General features: G+C 50.5%; 1 protein-coding gene across 8 annotated transcripts in view; it reads right to left on the reverse strand.

The window, feature by feature from the left end:
- Nucleotides 1-14,377, reverse strand: part of CHST15 (carbohydrate sulfotransferase 15) — a 79,851-nt gene that overhangs the window by 29,899 nt on the left and 35,575 nt on the right. For all 8 annotated transcript variants that reach the window (XM_086681104.1, XM_086681106.1, XM_086681109.1 and 5 more), the window contains exons 2-4: nucleotides 3,066-4,130; nucleotides 2,014-2,353; nucleotides 146-292 (exon numbers count right to left, since the gene is read on the reverse strand). In XM_086681104.1, the coding sequence (XP_086537230.1) occupies nucleotides 146-292; nucleotides 2,014-2,353; nucleotides 3,066-3,611 (1,033 nt within the window). In that variant the 5' untranslated portion in view covers nucleotides 3,612-4,130. The remainder of the gene's footprint in view (nucleotides 1-145; nucleotides 293-2,013; nucleotides 2,354-3,065; nucleotides 4,131-14,377) is intronic.

Here is a 14,377-nt window from a genome sequence, read left to right on the forward strand (position 1 = left end):
TCAACAGAGGTGGCCGGCGTCAGGCAAATGTTCCCGACGGGCAGAGCAAAAGCTGGGCCAGCGTCAGGGCAGAAGGGGCCCGGGGGGAATGGGGGCCCAGCCCGGGGCGGGAGTGGCCCCGGTGGGAGCTGCCCAGAAGCCGTACCGATAATGATCCTAGTCATCCTGCTCTGTTCCTCTGCAGAGCTGGCCTGCAGTCCTTGATGAATCTGGTGTGCGGCCAGGTCAAAGAGGTCCAGGTAATCTTCCACGGGGTAGCGGTCCCGAAGCCCATCTCTCAGGCGGACGATTCCTACGAGAACCAAGAAGCCCGCGTTACTGAGAACGAAACTGTCAACGGCCAGACGGTGGCCTCCTGGGAAGTAACCAGAGAGGGATATGAAGGCCCGGGGCCCACCGGAATAAGCTGCAGGAGGGGGCTCACAAGAAGGACGCCTGCAAACTGGCTGTCCTCTTTAATCCGTGCACGCTTCAGGGAGCGGAAGGCCACCATTCAGCCCCAAGTGGCAGCTTCAAGGACAGCCCGCCTGTTCGAGATCTATAAAAGCATCTGCTTGGAGGGCCAGAGACTTGGGGGCTGGTCACCACGTGTGCCAGACGGGCCCTAAAGTGGCTGAGCAGCGATGGCATCCAGAAGGCACGTGCTGTATCAGACAGAAAAGGGAGTTTTTTATCTGAGTTTCTGTTTCTGGCCTGTGGGATCAGGCAGCTTGTCTGTCTGCCTCAACAGTCCCGGGACAAACGCTCGGTGGAACCCACGAGTCATTCTGGCACTGACCCATGCAGCCCAACTGTGCCCCTTGCCTTAAAAGCGGGTAAGTTTCACGTGGAAATATGTTAACACACTGTCCCAAACCACAACCATCAAGGTTAATGGAAAGCGGAGAGAAAACACCCGTGTGCAAAACAGCAAGAGGTTCAAGGAGACCCTGGGGATCGGATTCCAGAAGCATGTTCCTGGGCTTCCCTCTTCCCTGCCAGTGGGAAGCTGGGTTTCATCAGGGCAAACGGTGAGCTGTGCAGGGAGATCACCCTATGTGAAACCGTGGCTCCCATAGCTGCTGCTGCCAAACCACAAAAGACACATTTACGCTCCTGTTCATCCGCTCCGGGAAGGACATCAAAAGTATGAAGTCAATTTGTCAGGACACAAACAGGACTTGGTCGAAACTCAGGTTCTACTAAGGAAAACTTTAAAGATTCCCTTCTAAGCAACCTGGGTCCTTTGCCTGAAACACGCCCTCGAGTCCCACCCGAGCTCTGACCTTTGTCAAAGGGACCAAACATCTCCTGGCAGAAGGGAAAAGGTTAAGAGGAAACAGTGACATGAGGGCTGCAGGGTGGCTCCGGCTGGGTGGGGGCGGTATCCACGGTCACCCCTGTGGCAAAGGGGTGCTGCGAGCAAGGTCGCCCGGAATTATCTCGAGGTGATGTTCATTCTGAACTTGAGGCAGACAGATGGAGCAGGTCAGAGCAAGTTAGGCCTGAAGCAGCTAGATGACGTGTTCACGGTCCTGGGAGAAGCCAGCCAGAAGCTCAAACTTCACCCAGCGTGGCAGCCTTTGTAGTGTTCCCCAGGCAGGGGGGTGTTGGGGGCGGGAGGAGCTCTGGCAGGAACGGTACAGAGCTGGGGGCAGACAGCCCCAGACATACGCCCACCTGGCATTTAACCACTCACCGCTGGCAGGTGTACCAAAGCTCTTCAGAAGAAGAGCAGCTGCTGACTCTGCACCCTTCCCCTTGCCCTGTATACAGCCAACACTCAATAAATGCTCCCTTGGTAACTGGGAGCTGGGTTCCAGCCCCACTTGAGGTTTGAGTGGGGGCGGCCCTGGATTAGCGAACTGTCTGCTCCCTGCGACTCGGGGACCTGCCCACCCTCCCTGGCGGGGCCTAGTATCAGGGGACCTGGGACGGGAGCCGGAAACCACTTTAGGAGGAAGGCGGGAGGCGGGGACAGGAAGAAGCGCGCAGGCGCAGGCCCCTCCCCTCGCGGCGGCAGCTGGCGCTCACCAAAGCGCTTCCGGGTCCACCAGTGGGGCTCCTTGATGGCGGAGAACTTGACTTCCGGGTGCAGCCGGAGGCGGTCGTAGAGGTCGGTGGTGCCACACTTGGGCTGCCCGATGATGTAGAAGCGCGGCAGGCAGCGGAGGCGGAAGTGCTTCCCGCTGGCGTGGGACAGGTGGCCCCAGAAGGCCTTGCGCAGGGCGTCGAAGGTGGAGCGGAAGCGCTTGGAGTAGAGCACGTAGGAGTTGGTCAGGTAGGGGTCAGTGGTGTTCCTACCCGTGAACTCCTCGTACCAGCAGGGGCTCTTGCTATTTGGAAGAAATTTATTGGGGATTACCGAAAACATCTGCAACGAAAAAGAAAAAAAGGGAGAGACACACGGAGGGGGCACAATTAGCAAGAACGCGTTCTAACCGCGTTGCGATCATGCCCTAACCCTCACTACAGTGTTCGCGTTTCAACTGTTATGTGACAATGGCTAAGCACGAAAATAAAGCAAAACTTGGTAAATAGCCAAGGCCACGTTTTCTCCTCAGACCAAAATAAAACTAGAATTTGGAGAGAACGAAGATAAAAGCTTACTCAAAATCCATTCCACCATGATTTATCTTTCTTTCCTCTCACACGCGCGCACAGCAATCTAATTAAATTTCACAGGTGGAATCTTTTTACTAGTTGTGTATTTAAGTGACCATTAGGGACAAAAATACTAATTAGGACACAATAGACACAGGATTCTGGTGATCTACAAAAGCAACTTGAACCACCATGGCCGCGTTTCAAGTCCTGCGATGAAATTGTGAGAAGGGGAGGCCCTTCTGGTATTTCTAGCTTCGCCCTTCAGTACTTCGAGTTTCCTCCTTGGTGTAAACATCGTGAACGGACAGCCCTCTCCCAGTGCACTCTGACCTGTGAGGCCGTCAAATTATCCTTGTTACACATGAGAACATTTTTTTCCCGTCATTTTTCTTCCTGTGTTCCCAAAGATGGCCACAGAAAAGGAAGCATCTATTTTAAAAACTCAATCAATCCATGGAGATTAGCACAAGGCTACTCACGTGCAATTCCTGCTTCTTGAGATCTTCTATGTCTGGGAGCTGCCTGGTTGTGAACTCTATCCTGGCTGTGATGCTGTTGATAATTAATTTAATGCCTGGGTAGTCTTTCACGTACGAAATATTATTTACAGAGGGTTGGTGATGATGCTCTTTCGTGTCGCTCGGGTTTTCACCGTCCATCAAGCTGGGATTGCTGGGGAAGGCTCCATAATGGAAAGGTGAGGAGATCAGAAGCTCTTGGTGGGCCCCAGAAAGGATGTAAGATGCCATCACCAAGGTCATGATCATCAATCCAAAAACCAGGCTACATCGCTTCCCCTTCTTGAAGCGCAGAAACCTGCCCCAGCTCTCACTGCCCTCAGCCCTCACCTCGAGAACAGCAAGCAAGTTCATCTGCTTACCGTCCACACGAAGCACAATTTTGTTCTCTCCTTTGCACGCGGGGCACTCCAGGTGACTGTGAAGGGGGCCTCCTCCGCAGCCAACCTGCTGTTTGTGCTCGTTGTTGGGCAACAGCTGTATGCAGCAATTAATGCAGTGCCTCATGGTAATGCCCTTGGACTGCTGGCCCACAGAGCCATGGGAGAGCCCCTACGGAGCCCAGATGCATGCAAGTCGCGCCGGAACACTTTTTAAGGATGTCTTCTGGTTACGTAAGATGGTTTTAAGGCACAAGCAACGGAAACAGATATAAAAACGAGCAGGAGCCAAAGCACTAGACAATGAGGAAGTGCCTTCTTTGGTTCGACTCTGAAAGACAACAAAAAGAAGTGATCTCCAATTGTCATGTCCCGTAAGAGCCACTGAAACCTCAGAAAACTCCCCAAGTCTGGGAACAATTCTGCCTGCCCTTCAGGTTTTTCCCATGGCACAAGATGAAGGGGAAGAATTCTCGCTGGAGAACACGGAAACTTCCAAGGGATGAGAAGAGATCATGGTCTCAGTGAGGGATGGGTTGGCATTGCATCCTTGGAGACGCCCGTGAAGATTTCTTCTTTTACATCTCGTGTTCCCTTCAAATGTTTCCTCTTCAGGGGGAGCAGAACCTTTAAAATGTCAGACCACCTAAACAACAGAGAAAAGAGGTGTTAGTACCTTATGCGATGATCGCAGCAACCCTGGGATCATCTTCCGAGGAGAGAAGCTCTTTTCCACTCCTGTGTTTCAGCCAGTCTGCTCCGTCGCAAGGAAGTCATAGAAAATCACACAGGATAAAAGGAGACGTTTCAGGTCCTCAGTGCTTGGCTTTGGGGTTCAAGCTCTGCCACCAAATGTGGCTCCGCATATATCCTCTAGTGTCCCAGCCACACCACAGCCAAGTACCAGATCCCCAAATCTCAGGAGTTCACAGTCATTCTCGGATGCATGCAGGGTCAGTGACTGTTTGGACATATCCGTGCTATTAAATCAACAAAATACCCGAGAAGCAGCCTGGTTAGGAAGAGGCGCATGCAGAGATAATATGTTTTTTTTTTCTCTCCCAATAGCACCAAGAGTCTCTTACCGAGATCTAACCTTTATTACCAGTTTAGGAGGCAAAAGTTAATGAAAATTTAGAAACACTGAAATGATTCTCTCCTTCAGTAGAGTGTATCATATAAAAAAAAAAAAAAACCATTTGACTTTAAGTTATTAAGCAATTAAATCCAACGTGCAGTATTCTCCTGAGTAACATAACACTCAGACCCTGAAATCATTTTTCACTTTCATCATCCTGGGGAAAACATGATTCTTAAAAATCCATTAACAGAATTCTGTGGTTATAAAATAGATTGTTGCCCAAATGACACTTCTTTGTAGATGTTGTAAAAAGAGCAAAAAAGGAGGCTTAGTTTCCAATAATGGTAGACCGCCGTGAACTAGCTGTGTGGCCCTGAGTAAGCCACGTGACCTGTCCAAGCTTTGCCACCCTCCCTAGTAAAATCAGGGTAAGAGTATCTCCCTTACGAGCTTGTTGCAAGTACTAAGTTAGTTAACGCACACCAAGAGTTTGCAGAATGCCTACACATAGTTGGCCTCCCCTAAAAGGTAGGCAACATGAAGACGTGTCATCGGTGACCATTACTATTAGGACTTTTTATGGTCAGTGAAGGCCAAGAACATTTGAAGTGGAATCAAAGATGGGAAATCCTAGCACGTTATTTTTCCTTAGCTCTTGAGAATGAATTACCCCAAAGGGCAGTGGACTCCCTTCCGACCCAGCACACACACATACAGCCCTCAAACAATCCTACCTGTCAAGGCGGGATTAACTAACCCTCCATTAAAGCCGCCTTGTATTGGCTGGAAGGCTGAACATGGAGAACTCACCGGCAGAAACCTTCCCTTCCCTTGAACCCAAAGGCCCACACCTTATCAAAATATGTGGACCGAGCAATAGCCAAGCAACGTTTCCTAAAATGTCTTCCACTGAGTGCTCTGCACGTTGTCAGTACCTGCTTTGTGCTTAAATTACTCGGAGGAAAGGGAAGATGGACAAAATCAAACAGACTTCTTTACCAACAGGACTTTCTGAAGCCTTTAATACTCTACTGAGCCCTGTGAATCCACAGGAGAGGAATAGAATACACAAAATTTCCAAAACATAACCAGCCATGGAATTTTCACTAATGTCGCAAGGAACCAGCTTGAGAAATGCTAGTTAGTGAAGGCTGACATCGGGGTCAGGGCAGTTCTGGGAAGAGCAGAGGAGTCGGGGTGGTGTGGGCGGGGGCGGAGGCAAAGTGCCCTGGAACCAGGCCAAGATCCAGGGCTCTGCCGCCCTCTCATCTCTGAGAGCAGTTGGAGGGACGTGACAGGAGCCTCAAGGCTCACATCTCTGCCTCCCATTTGCTCAACCACCCTTGACCCATCACTTGGTACAAACAATTCTTCCAAACCAAAGAAACAAAAGGGCAAGATCCCCTACTTGGAAATCCAATCACTAAGCCAAGAAAACATTTTTTTACATGTTGAAGACAAGGACAAGCGGGTTAAAAGAAGGCTCCAACCAGGATCCCAGCGGGGAGCGTGTTCGCACCCTTCTGTGTCTCTGGCTGCAGAAAGTCTAATTAGATTTTTTTAAAAACATGGTCTTTGAAGCTCTAAGGCAAGAATGCACAAAATCCGGACCCAACAGAATGGGCACAATATTCCCAAACACAAACAAAGGTTTCTTATTACAAGCAAAGTAAGTAAACGGGTCTGGGTAGTCGGGGAAGCGGACAGTCTCAACAGGGAGGCTCTGGGACACGGTGAGCCCAGGCATCTGTACCCCTGGGCAGCCTGCCCCCTCCAGCCAGACCGCTACTCCGTCTTCCTTCTTCCACATAAAACAGGGCGCAGAGAACTAGGGCAACAGCTCATTCACCTGTCTGTCCTTTTGGCCCGCGGATCCCTTCTGAAGGGTGACTGTGTACCAGGCACTGCTGAAGAAGCCGTGGAGGTGTGGAGACCCAAAGCCAATACGAGATGGGGGCGGGGGGCAACAGAATAAAAACGACACATGTGGTCTTTGCCCCCAGTTCCTGGCACACGGCTTCTAAAACGCTTGGAATTTCCCAAGAGGTGACAGGAGCACCTTTTACCCTTCAGCCACACCTGAGCTTATGCTAATGAGGTGACTCCTGAATGAAGCCCCAGGGAGCTTCAGGATGGGGCTGGTCACCAGAATGCCCGAGCCTTGATTAGCCAGTTAGAAGGCTGGAACTTAGGGCCCCACTTCCTCAACCTCCAGGGAGGAGACGGAGTTAATCATCAAGGAGCAGTGATTTATTAGTCCTGCCTGTGCAATGAAGCCTCCATGAAAGCCCCCAACTGCCAGGATTCAGAGAGCCTTCTAGTTGGTGGAGATGCTGGCAGGGTGGCTCGTCCAGAGAGGAAGGCAGGAAAGCTCCACACCTCCTCCCCCCACATCTTGGCCTCTGCTTGTGTTTGGTCTGGCTATTCCTGAGTTGCTTCCTCTATAACAAACTGGTAATGGTAAATAAGGTGCTTTCGTGAATTATCTGCGTTGTTCTAGTGAATTATCAGAACTAAGGAGGGCCCTGTGGGAACCTCTGAATTTGTGGCCAGGTCAAACGGAAGTTGGGTAGCCTAGGGACCCAGTATTTGCAACTGGCATCTGAAGTGGGGGCAGTCTTGGGGGACGGAACCCTTAATTTGTGGGGTTCGTGTGGGCTCCAAATAGTTATTACTGGAATTGAATTGAATTGCAGGGCACCCAGCTGGTGCCTAGGGAGTTGGAGTTGGTGGCACGGGGGAAACATCCGGGGGACCCTCTTTGAAAGAAAATACAAAGCTATCTTACAAGTTTTACCAAAACAGATGGCCAGTAGATAGTATGCAAAATACCCCTTGATGATGTTGATTAAGAAGTCATATGACCATATACCATACACGGCTGGGCCCTTGTACGTGCAGGGCCGGCAGCTTTGAGGCTTCCAGACCAAGCCTTGTGTGGACGCGAGTGGTACAGAAGTGACGGCGACAGGGAGGCCTTTCGCCACTGGGAGATTATATCCTGCCAGGAGTTAGAGGCTACAGGGTAACAGACAATACATGCGACAAACCACAGCGATAAAGGCCATGAAGAAAATACAAAGGGAGCATACAATGAAACCATTAAAACAGGTGTCCGCAGTGCAGCACTAGGGCTAGATAATTCTTTGTCATCAGGGGCTTTTCTGTGCGCTGACCTCCACCCCCGCTGAGACTTGCAGCCTAACAGTAAAGGGGGTCTAGCAGCAGGATGTCCAGGGAAGGCCAGTGGGGACGGGACACCTGAATGCCAAGAAGGAAGCCAGCCACGTGGGACTGGGAGACAGAAGGACCCTGTAAAGGTGAGAAGCCGGGGGTCAAAGCCCGGGGGGACCACCAGGAGGGCAGACTCCTGGGCTTTGGGGCAGGCGAGGGGTAGGAACCAGATGCACGAGGAGGCAGGAGCCAGACTCTGTAGGACCTGGAAGGCAGGAGTCAGGGCTGAGATTCATCCAAGTGCAAAAAAAGGATGCACATTACATATTCTCTCAAAAGGATCTTTACAATATGTGTAACTATTAACTAACATAACTCGGTGAAGAAAAATCGAATCAATGTCGCTGTGTTGAAAGGAAAATGGATTGCCGTTGGTGCTCCCGAATTGGCCTTTTCCATATGCCACAAATTATCCTGAGAACAGTCGCGCAGAGAAACCTAACACTCGGGTTGTTCTTCCTTAAAAAATCAGCAACGCCTTTCCCTTGCACTTGACCTGTCTGGAACGTCCACATTTTGGTGCCAGTCGACTCAGATTAGTCAGGACCCTTGGCACTCCATGCAGGTGCTAAACCAAAGCACTCTGCTATATATTTCAGTGAGATTGCCTCCCAGCCTGGGCTCAATGCTGTGCCCTATGGGTGCAGACTGTAATTGTGGGAACTGGTACCACCGTGAGAGATCAGATAACTGGTCCCAAAATAGAAAGCATTCAATTACCCAGCCCTGGCTAGGATGCCCCCTATTAACCTATGTACCCCAAGCATCATTAGCAAGCCATTTATAACAAAATTGTAATTGAGAGACCCAGAAATACCACTTTAGAGTAAGTAATTGAATGCCCCCTCAGTGTAAGATCGATAAAGGGCATCCAATTTCACCCTAGGAAAAACTTATTAAATTATGGTGGCCAGGAGCTGATAGAGCAGAAGAAAGATGTACAAAACTTCAAAAGAAATCTGGATGGAGTTAAATAAATAGCTTCATTTAGGTAGAACATTTACATCTGCCCTCTGGGAGAAGAGAGAAAAAAAAATAGCTGATTACGTTATTTTCCTTGACTGTTTTAAGGAAAAAGATTTCATGGGTCTTAAGTAACCTTTACTAAAAACACAAGGCTTTCTTCTGATTAGCATGTCTAACTGCTGACATTTCCTTTGGGCTATGTGTGTGGAAAAACATTTCTTCAAGGAATATTCATCAACAAGTGCAAGAAGGAACATTTTTTCGTGTTTAGCTCGAAGACATCAGATTGTCTCTGAGACTGAGAAGCAGCCAAGCCTGGAGAGTCCTGTACAAACAACAGGTTACCAGTTCCGACCTTACGCCCGGAGCTTTACGCTTTTGATCACAATGCGGTCAAATCAACAGAATAAAGCTACAACCCTCAATTATCACACTCACCGTCTACACAGCATAGCGGAAGGAAGACCGTCAGCAGTCCTGCGGGCCAGGATGCCAACGCTGTGTCGACCTGGTGACTTTAGGCAAGTCACTTAAGTGATGCGGGCCTCTGTATTCTCAAAAGAAATCCTTGACGGTTACGGATCCCATGCACAGCCCTGGAGCCTGGATGCCTGTGGCTTTGACATTGAGCAAGTCATGATACACGTCTCTTCCTGTGTGCCTGGATGTAAACTGGAAATACTCACTGGACCTATACCACAGCATTGCCGTGAGCCTCGAGTGATCAATTCATATGAAGCGTTTAGGAGAGTGGCCCATAATAAGTGTTAAACAACTATTAGCTATTTTTATACAGACATAGTCCCGGCCCACGAGAAGTATTTGATAAGTAGCAGTGGATTATTCTTTACTGTAGATTACACTGTCGGTTCCAGTTTATTACCCTGCCTCGCATTCTGCTCTCCGTCGCATGAGTGACTTTGCAGCCCCTTCAACGAGCAGAGTGGAATACGTTTCTCCACCCTTTGGCTTCGGGATGAGACTTGCGCTGGCCCACACAATGAGCAGAGATGACCACGGGCCAGTCCCAAGCCCAGGCCTTAAGACACGTCACGCGTACCCGCCTTGCCCTCTACACCTCTGCCGTCGCCATGGGAAGGGTGCGGCGGGCAGTGGCTGATCCGCTAACTGATCCGCTCTTCCATAGGTTATGAACACGAGGTGTTACTAAGCTAAACCGGTACATCTGTACATTTAGAAGTGCCCCAAAAGTGCGTTTATAGGAGTAAAGTGAATCACGAGCGGTTCAGGCCAAAGGAACTCATCCAGAGACCCAGTGAATCCACTGAATCCGTGCGTTTGCCTAATGGAACCCCTCGGCTAACACCAGAAGCAGATATGCCAAAACAGTGCCGGCAACCCAGATGGCAGCCGTTCTCAAACAAGACAAAACTGCCCCAATGTCACGCACCAGGTTACTTTCTGGCAAAATGCGTGTTTGTGACAACCACAGCTGTTACGTTTTGTTATCTGGGCAGCTGACCCCATTCTCCCCACTTTTTGATAACGACGCCTTCCTCCCCGCCTCTCTCTGGGACCACTATAATTTCTTCGGTGCCTCCTTGAGCAAACCTTTCCTACAGCCTAATCCTTATGATGTCCTTGCCAGATTTCACCTTTCCTGATGACTGAAACACCTCCTCTGTGCTTTGTCTAAAAGAGAGGTTTTCAAACTGTGTGATATGACCTGCAGTGTCTTCCTGGCGGGCCCAAAATGTGTGTCCTATCCTACACAACACAGGTCGTTTTTAAAAGTTATTAAAAAAATTTTTTTGTTGTTGATGTTTATTTAGTTTTGAGAGAGAGAGAAACAGAGCACAAGCAGGGGAGGTTCAGAGAATCTGAGGCAGGCTTCAGGCTGTGAGCTGTCAGCACAGAGCCCAACGTGGGGCTGGAATTTGCGAACCGTGAGATTATGACCCGAGCCGAGGTCAGACATTTAACCAACTGAGCCACCCAGGCGCCCCTAAAAGTTATTTTTAAAGTATACTTGACTGTAGGGGTGCCTGGGTGGCTCAGTCAGTTAAGCATCAACTCTTGATTTAGGCTCAGGTCATGTTCTCAGAGCTCGTCGGATCGAGCCCCCATCTGGCTCTGTGCAGACAGTGGGAAGCCTGCTTGGGATTCTCGCTCTCCCTCTCTCTCTCTCTCTCTCTCTCTGCCCCTTCCCCATTCATGCACTCGCTCACACTCTCTCTCTCAAAAGAAACATTGTTAAAAAGTTAAAGCATACCTGACTGCATATGTTCATCATCAACACTGTATGTGTTAATAATGGCTACTTCCCATGCCTTACAGTATAGAAAATATATTCCAGACTATTCTTTCATTCCATAAAACACATTCGTAAGAAACTGGCATTTCTGCTGTGATCAGATCTCCACAGGAGGCAGCCAACTCCTCCCCTGCATCTGGCCTAGAGGCCGGTGATTTGCAACTTGCTAGGAAGTTTGGATGTAGCAAAACATGTTCTCTGAGCAGTGCAAACAAAGGGTTTCAGGCCTTGGAGTCAGGCAGACCTGCATTTCATTCCCACTCAATTCCTCGCCAGCTTTGTGATCGCAGGCAACGGACTTAACCATTCTGGGACTTTATTTCCTCATCTGTACAATGGGAGTGAAACCATCAGTGCTGCCTAGCGTGGATGTGAAGAGGAAATGAGATCATGTCTATAAAATGCTCACTCCAGCATCTGGCAAACTTCAATAGACGGCAGGTGTCCTTTCCTTATTGGGGAAGCCCTCTGGCCCTCACTCCAGGCCCACTTGTATACAGAATTCTAGGCACAGGTATCCGATTTTCCCGTCTGCAACTACTCTGAAGAAATGAATCAGAAGAGGCAGGTGACAGCGAGAGGCAGGCACAGAGAAGTCAGCCAGGTTTTTAGCAGAAATGACACGTTAAAGAGCAAAGCCAACTGGGATCATCCAGGTGCCCCAGGAACCAGGGTGGGGAGCCCTGCAGAGTCTGAAACAGCTGCGGGTGCATCTTGGGAAAAGCTTAGCCCCTTCAGAACGATTATCCGTCCACAACTTGCTTCAGTGCTGAACAGAGAGGGTCAATTTTCCCAAAATGTGCCTGGTCCCAAAGTTCTAGAGGTCTGGGCTAAGCAGACCGCTTCTTTACAGAGGGAGTTAAGAGACGGCAGAAAGGAACTCGTGGGGGATTCCTGGGGACTTCCGCTCTAAAGTCCTTCATGCTATGACCAATCTGCAAATGACGGTGGGCAGTCAGGGCCCAGGCCAATACCTGGGCAGGCTCTGGTGAATCAAACCTGCAAGGTACCCACTCATCCAGGCCCACAGGTCACAGATAAGGAAACCGAAGCCCAATGTGCTTTTGTACTTCCCCAAGGATGTGCAGCTCGTAACAGAGACCCAGGGTCCTGATCCCAGTCTTCCCGCACACCTTATCAGCAGGGAGCCCACCCTAACCTCCAGCCCTTCACCCTGGCCCGGCCTGGGACAGTCCTGCCCCTTCCCATCCTTCAGGAATCCACCCCCACCCTCCCCCCTACCGAAAGAACAGATTTGCACAGAGATACAGGCAGGACAGGGGGCCCTGAGAAGCATGTGGGAGGGTGGTAAGGCGGGTCCCTTAGGCAGGCGCCTGGGGCACCAAGTCTTAAACGGTCCATTCAGACTCCATTCTTCATGCAGGAGTGTCTCCTCCAGCTGCAGAGTATGATGGGCGACAGGGACAGCACCAGGATAGGGACAAGGTGTGCAGAGGCTGGCCTGGCACCAAGTGTGGGGCAGGGGACAGAGGTGGGGGCCGGTCTGCTAACAAAATGCTGAAGCTAGGACAGCAGAGAGAAATGGAAAGGGCCGCCCTGTGGGGGAGGCAGAGGAGGCCCCAGCCCCGTGCCCCTCTTTTGTTCTGGCACGTCAAAGGGAAAAGCCTGGACCGAGTACAACTCAGGGGGTGGCTGACCTCGACTAGCTGTGCTTTGGAACGCTATAGCCACAAAGGTAGCACCTTCCAGACAAGGCAGGAAGCTACTGCACGGGTTGAGGGGGGCGGGGGCCACTCTGAGCTGGTACCCGCAGCGTGTTCTCAGTCCAGACCTGATCACTAACACTCCTGGCTGGTAACCCTGGGCAGGTCACTGCAGCTCTGGGCCCTACCTCTTTCAGCCTGAGAAGCTGGTGCATGCGCGTTTTTACACTGGGCAAAAAAGCTGGACAATTAACCCAAAAGATACAAAAGCATCTTTTTCCTTAGCCCGCACCCCATTAAAAAAAAAAAAAATTAATGTTTACTTATTTTTGAGAGGGACAGAGAGAGAGAGTATGAGCAGGGGAGAGGCAGAGAGAGAGGGAGGCACAGAATCTGAAGCAGGGTCCGGGCTTTGAGCTGTCAGCCCAGAGCCCGACGCGGGACTCGAACTCACAAACCATGAGATCGTGACCGGAGCTGAAGTTGGACGCTTAACTGAGCCACCCAGGCGCCCCTCCTTAGCCCACACCCTTAGGTACATGTTTATCAAGCACCCACGGCATTCGCTAAAGCTAGTGATATGAAAAACGCACAGCCCAGGCCTTCTGGAACATTCCATCTAACTCCAGAACAAAGCCTCCAGAGGGTCCAGGAAAGTGCTGACACTCAGAATTACATATCCCATTTCAAGGACAGCCCTGAAGCCCACGGGCCCCAGGAATCTGCAGACCTCGGGAAGAACCAGCACTGACTGGTTCACGGAGCTGAGGGGCAACCTCACAACAGAGTCACTGACCCACAGGATCTCTGCGGGTTGAAGGTGGGGGATCAAAAGGGGTCTCTGTCATGCTCTCTGAGACGGTGGCTCCCCCAACAGGGTAACGTGTCCCAGCCACCCTCATGCAACTACCTGATACTTGCACGGAAGACAGTCAGACACCCCCGTCTCTCTGCCAAAATGATCAGATTCTCTCAGCAGACGGGAAGGGTGGACAAGAGGCTTCAACATGTTCATGCTGCAGCTGTCACACAATGATTCAATGTGCACAAGACGCTTTGTGACAAGGCCGACAATTTTCTTTTTCTGAAACCAATTGGGGGGAAAAAAAGCTACCTCTGATTGCTCATTTTATTATTGCCAGGGGTACTGCAAATGCATACAAGATTCAGGTACCAGATTTTCCACTCCAGCTTACAGATCTACTGACGGTGGCTTTCTGTTAAGGTCAAACGTACCGGACGCAAGCTTTCACGATTTGCTGTGAAACCTGCCCACCTAACGGCTCTTGGCAGGAAAACAATGACGGCCATGTAAGATACAGCATTTCAAGGGAGCGATGTTCGGTCTGTTTTAAGATCTTAAAAATTAAAAATTAAATATCACCCTTGGTGCAGCCTGGGATATATACCCCAAAGCCGGTTTCCGGGGACCCCAGAGGACGAGAGCGCCATGTGAGGTCGCTTCTTGATGGCAACCTTCCGAGGTCAGCACGGCGACTCCCACGTTACGTGTGGGAGACCGAGGCCCAGCTGGTGAAAATATAGCCCCACCACCACCGCCATGGCTAGCGGGCGGCAGGACCAATATGCAACCGTAGGCCCGTTGGGCTGCAGAGCCCGTGACCTCTGTCCCGCACTGCACCATCACGCAAGACAGCAGCTCTGGGAGAAAC

This window comes from Puma concolor, chromosome D2, assembly GCF_028749965.1.
Source record: "Puma concolor isolate L17-30 chromosome D2, mPumCon1.1.hap2, whole genome shotgun sequence".
Lineage (NCBI taxonomy): Eukaryota > Metazoa > Chordata > Mammalia > Carnivora > Felidae > Puma > Puma concolor.